Genomic DNA, 5,174 nt, shown 5'->3' with positions numbered 1-5,174 from the left:
GGTAACAAGGGAATTTAGTCTAGATCCATTGTAGTGCACCAGCTCATTTATCCCGTTCTCATGGAATCCTGTCAGTATAGAATGTCGGATATGAAACTTGGATGCCCTCATTTGGAAAACTGAGCCCTTTATCACCCACATCAATTACACCAATGTTTCCCTTTTTGCTGCCTAGCCCTTGTGTATTGTAGGGAATTCTCCAGACAAAGGCACGTTTCTTACGGTGGAAATAGTTGAGATAACTGATATCAATTTCAAAGCCAATAATCTTCAGGGCAAATTTGATGGAAGAGTGACAGCTGCCACATATATAAAGGCTGTTAACAACTCAAAGTTGTGTCCTGGAAGATGTGCTTATAAGATTAATCATTAAACATATCTGCCATTTTCTCACTGTAGAAGCACGGTGGAGGGATTACATATTCTTTCAGTCAGCATCAAGTAGCATTAAATTTTTGTTTGGTACATACCCTGCCACCTTCATTTGCATTAACAGCTCCTCCAATAGTGCATAGATCTCCTTAACTTGTGGGTGTGATCTATCTCCAACAACAAATGTGTGCACCTTATTTTTTACCTCAATCCAACTGCATCCAGGCTTTTTTTTCACTCCCAGGTCTTTCATCATTTTTCTAACCCTTGCCACATCCTCCCACCTACCAGCAGCAGCATAGATGTTTGATAATTGAACATAAGTTGCAGCATTTTGCTGCTCCAATTTAATAAGGGATTCTGCTGCACGTTTTCCTAACTGTAAATTGCCATGAACTCTGCAGGCACTAAGCAATGCTCCCCAAATAGTAGCATCAGGTTTAAATGGCAGCTTGTCAATTAAGTCACCAGCCTCACCCAGGCGCCCAGCACGACCAAGAAGGTCAATCATGCAGGCAAAGTGATCGGCTTTGGGTTTCATGTGATGGTCTTTGCTCATGGAATAAAAGTAGTAACAGCCTTCATCTACTAGGCCTGCATGACTGCAAGCAGACAGAACACCAATAAAGGTGACTTCATCTGGCTTTGTGCCTGCTAGTAGCATTTGTTCAAAGAGTTGGATGGCCTCCCTGCCATGTCCATTCTGGGCATATCCTGAAATCATTGCAGTCCATGTCACCAAGTCTCTTTCAGACATCATATCAAACACCTGGCACGCATTGTCCAAACTCCCACATTTCCCATACATATCAACCAGAGCACTCCCAACGTAGATGTTCGACTCCAAACCAATCTGAATAACGTTCCCATGTATTTGCCTTCCAAGTGCTAGAGATGCTAAGCAAGCACAAGACCTTAAAACATTAGCAAAGGTGAAATCATTCGGTTTCTCACCTGCCTGCTGCATTTGAGAAAATAAATTCAAAGATTCCTCACCTTGTCCATCTTGGACATATCCTCCAATTAGTGCATTCCACGAAACCTCATCTATTTGTGGCATTTGAGAAAAGACTGACTTCGCCTCTTCCATACTTCCTTTCTTTTTATACATGTGAATAAGTCCATTACCTACAAATATCGTTGATTCAAATCCCATTTTGATTATGTGGCCATGAATCTTCTTACCATCCTCCATTGCTGGCAACACAGCACATGCACCCAGAGCACTCGTGAATGTAAACTCATCTAGACTCATACCTGCGGCTTGCATTTCCCCAAACAGTTTCAAGGCAGCATCACCAAAACCATGCCGGGCATATCCTGAAATCATCCCATTCCATGAAACCTGATCTTTCTCGCTCATTTTATCAAACAGTTGTCGTGCATCCTCTATTCTCCCACATTTCGCATAGGTATCAACAAGTGCACTCTGAACAAAAATATTAAATCCAAATCCAGTTCTCATAACGTGTGCATGGATCTGCTTTCCCTGTTCAACAGCTGATACGCAGCTACATCCACCCAGGAGACTCACAAAGGTAAATTCATTTGGCTTGACACCAGCACGATTCATTTGCCAAAATAAATGCAAAACCTCTTCACCATACCCATGGCAAGCATACGCTGTGATCATCGCGTTCCATGATACACAGTCTCGCTCCGTCATTCTGTCAAACACTCGACGTGCATTCTTTAATCTCCCACATTTTGCATACATGTCAACAAGAGCACTGGATACAAAAAGATTTGACTCAAACCCTGCTATAAAACTCAAACCATGTAGCCATTGGCCCTGATCCACAGCTCGTTCGCTCGCACACGCACTTAGAACACTGGCGAAAGTGAAATTGGTCAGCTTCATTCCAGTTCGCCGCATTCCAAAAAATATATCTAAAGCCTCATGATTGTACCCATGGCGAGCGTATGCGGAAATCATAGAGTTCCACGTAAACTCATCTCGTTCAGGCATTTTGTCAAACAGTTGGCGTGCATCCTCTAGTCTCCCACATTTCGCAAAACCCACAGCCATCACATTCCACGACACAACGTCTCTCTCGGGCATTGCTTCGAACAGATACTCTGCCTCTTCAAAATACCCCAACTTGATATATCCTGTTAGCAAAGTATTCCACGAAGAAACATCTCTGATCAGCATTTTGTCAAACACTTGGCGTGCATCACATAAAATCCCAAACTTAACATACATATCAATGAGTCTGTTGCCTAAAAAAACACCTGGTTCGAACCCATTTTTGTTCATGGAGGTTCGGACTATATTTACCTCTGCCAATGCTCTCTCGTGGATGCAATCCCATAACAGACGCTCATATATGTGAGAATCCAAGCCGACACCTCGCTGTTCGAGAATAACCAGAGTGTCTACTGCGTCCTTGAATCGCCTCCCATTACACAGAATATCGATAAACTCCTTAAATTTTCCTTGATTATACAGAGCTTTAGCATGCTCACTGATTTCATCGAAGTTACTACAGCTAAAAACCTGCGCTGGTATTTTCACAGGCTTGTTGCTATATGTCAGCATGGAGCCACTGGGAATAAGGTTATGATGCCTTGTATTGACTGTATTGGTTTGTTTTAAGAGTCGCATTCCCTTGAGAGTAAAATGGTTGATTTTCTTCATGGTGAACGGACTTCATTTGTTCTCGTACAGGAAAATACTGGGGGAGTACGCATCACAACTATTTTGATCAGAATTGGGATATCATTGTACAGTGTTGAGTTATCAAATGATGAACAATGCAGGGTTTTGTAGGGAGCTGTTGCAGAACACGGGTTAGATTATTGTCAATCAATTCCAACACCAACATTTTAGAGAGTTATTGCAGAACATGGATAAGAATATTAAAACTACTGCAAATCAAATCCAAATACCACAACTAAAACTACTATAGTATTTTCAATCATGGATATTGCAGTTGGATGCGGATGCGCGGAGTTGATTGTTGGCAAAACTAAAACTACTATAGTATTTTCAATCATGGATGTTGCAGTTGGATGCAGATGCGCGGAGTTGATTGTCGGCACTTGTGTTGGGAATTTCTGAAAGGGTTCAACGGCTATTTTGGTTATTTCATTGTTGGCGTGTGAGGTTTTGTAGTTTTTTTAAAAAGGCATTCATGTCAAATTGCAAAACTTCCTCCGTGCAGTTATTTTGGCCCTTGTTGCATTGTTTTGGCTTATGTTACAAGTTTTTTTAAATTTTAATTTTGAAGTTTGAATTTTGGTGAATTAAAAAAAATAAAAATATGTGATGTTTTAAGAATTTCATTAAATTTTATAGTTATTGATCAAGTTTATATATCAAAACTCATAATTTCATGTTATAATTTAAGTTTGTAATTTCCATGTTTGTAATGATAATTTTTTTATTATGTTTATTAAGTTGATTTTTTACTATTTTATTTTCTGATTTCATATATATCTATATATATATACACGAATCTAATGATGAATTTCATCTGAATCTCATCAAAAATATTGAACTCAAACAAACCTAATTATTGTCGAACATGAACTCGAACTTGAACCATGTGACATTGGTTTCGGTAACATTTCAAAGAGAATGTTTGCAACGATTGTTTAATATGTGATTTTCGATGTGTTTTGGCCTTTGTCTCATGGAAATGCATCAAAGAGATCTTTTAAATTTGGAACTAAGCCTCGATTTTCAAGAAGTGTGTATCCTAATATCCTTTTTTTTCTCTCTCTTTATTTTTTTTATTTGGAAGAACAATATCTTGATATTCATTTGAGAATCAAAGATATTTACAATAACCAAGTTCATTACGGAGCTCAATAAAGGCTGATAAAAAAACATTGCATCTAAGCCTACAATCTTCCAACAAAAAGCGTTACAACCATCAGACTAGGCTGCGAAGAAAAAGGACTTACAAAAAGAAAATAGACTTTGTCATACTGATACAAACAACTGATAGGAAAGACAATTGTTTGGTGACTATATCATAAGTATCACTGAGAATTTTACAGAAAGACCTTTTATCAAAGCAAAAAGATAAAAAAACATATAGCAGAAGGAGAGAAAACTTAGAACAATTGATATAAACCAGCGTGCAAACATCTTCCATTTAGCCTCTCTTCAATCAAAATGGTCCCTGGCTAAATTTGAGGGCATGTGTCGACAAAATGTTTGCTTGGATGTTAAATTCCCTGTGAACATGGAAGAAGGATATGAGTGGAACCCCCTGGCCAACTTCTCAGCTTTGGATTTCTAGTATGATAGGTTCATGACTTGCAAGTCTGTCTTGCGAGAAAGCCAATCAATTATGCACTTGGAGTCTCCACCAATTGTTAACCTTTGGATGTGTAATGAATTTGCAATGTGCATGACACCCCAGACAACCAAGAGTCCTGCTTTGGTATTTTAGACTCAGCCAAAGCCGAGGCAAGCTTTAATAACACGATTTTTGCTAAGAATGATGATAAAGCCACTTTCACATTTTTGTCCTTGAGCTGCACCATCAAAGAAGGCAACAAGATATTGACGATTAAGCATTGTGCTGACTACATTTCTCCTATGAAGAACCTTGACCTTGGGAGGATATTCCTGCCATAATTCAACCACTTTAGAAGTGGCTAAAGACAAATTTGGCTTCCTGTTTTCAAAAATCAAATTGTTCCTTAATCCCCACATTTTCCAAGCAATGAAAATAGGAAGGGAAAATAAGTTTTTCTTGTTGGTATACCAGAACAAAAGGAAACAAAAGGCAATCCTCAAAGGAGGGAAACCAATCTGACATCTTAATCCAAATAACTTCTAAAAC

At 38.9% G+C, this 5,174-nt stretch overlaps 1 protein-coding gene across 2 annotated transcripts; it reads right to left on the bottom strand.

The window, feature by feature from the left end:
• Window positions 1-246: 246 nt before the first annotated feature.
• LOC149165304 (pentatricopeptide repeat-containing protein At1g11290, chloroplastic-like) lies at window positions 247-3,491 on the bottom strand. 2 transcript variants are annotated; one of them, XM_089432276.1, is made up of 2 exons: window positions 2,654-3,491; window positions 247-2,484 (listed from the first exon to the last, which is right to left on the bottom strand). In XM_089432276.1, the coding sequence occupies exons 1-2, from the start codon at window positions 2,685-2,687 to the stop codon at window positions 428-430; spliced, it is 2,091 nt and encodes a 696-aa protein (XP_089288402.1). In that variant the 5' UTR covers window positions 2,688-3,491; the 3' UTR covers window positions 247-427. The 2 variants fall into 2 exon arrangements, with proteins under 2 accessions (XP_089288402.1, XP_089288401.1); XM_089432275.1 differs by lacking the exon at window positions 2,654-3,491 and having other exon boundaries at window positions 247-1,269; window positions 1,369-2,643.
• Between the last annotated feature and the right edge of the window lie 1,683 nt (window positions 3,492-5,174).

This window comes from Pinus tabuliformis, chromosome 5_1 (assembly GCF_031772625.1).
Source record: "Pinus tabuliformis cultivar Carrire ecotype Pingquan chromosome 5_1, CPIR1, whole genome shotgun sequence".
In the NCBI taxonomy this organism is placed as follows: domain Eukaryota; kingdom Viridiplantae; phylum Streptophyta; class Pinopsida; order Pinales; family Pinaceae; genus Pinus; species Pinus tabuliformis.
Note: the sequence above shows the minus strand (reverse complement) of the source record. Positions and strands in the feature narration are given on the sequence as shown.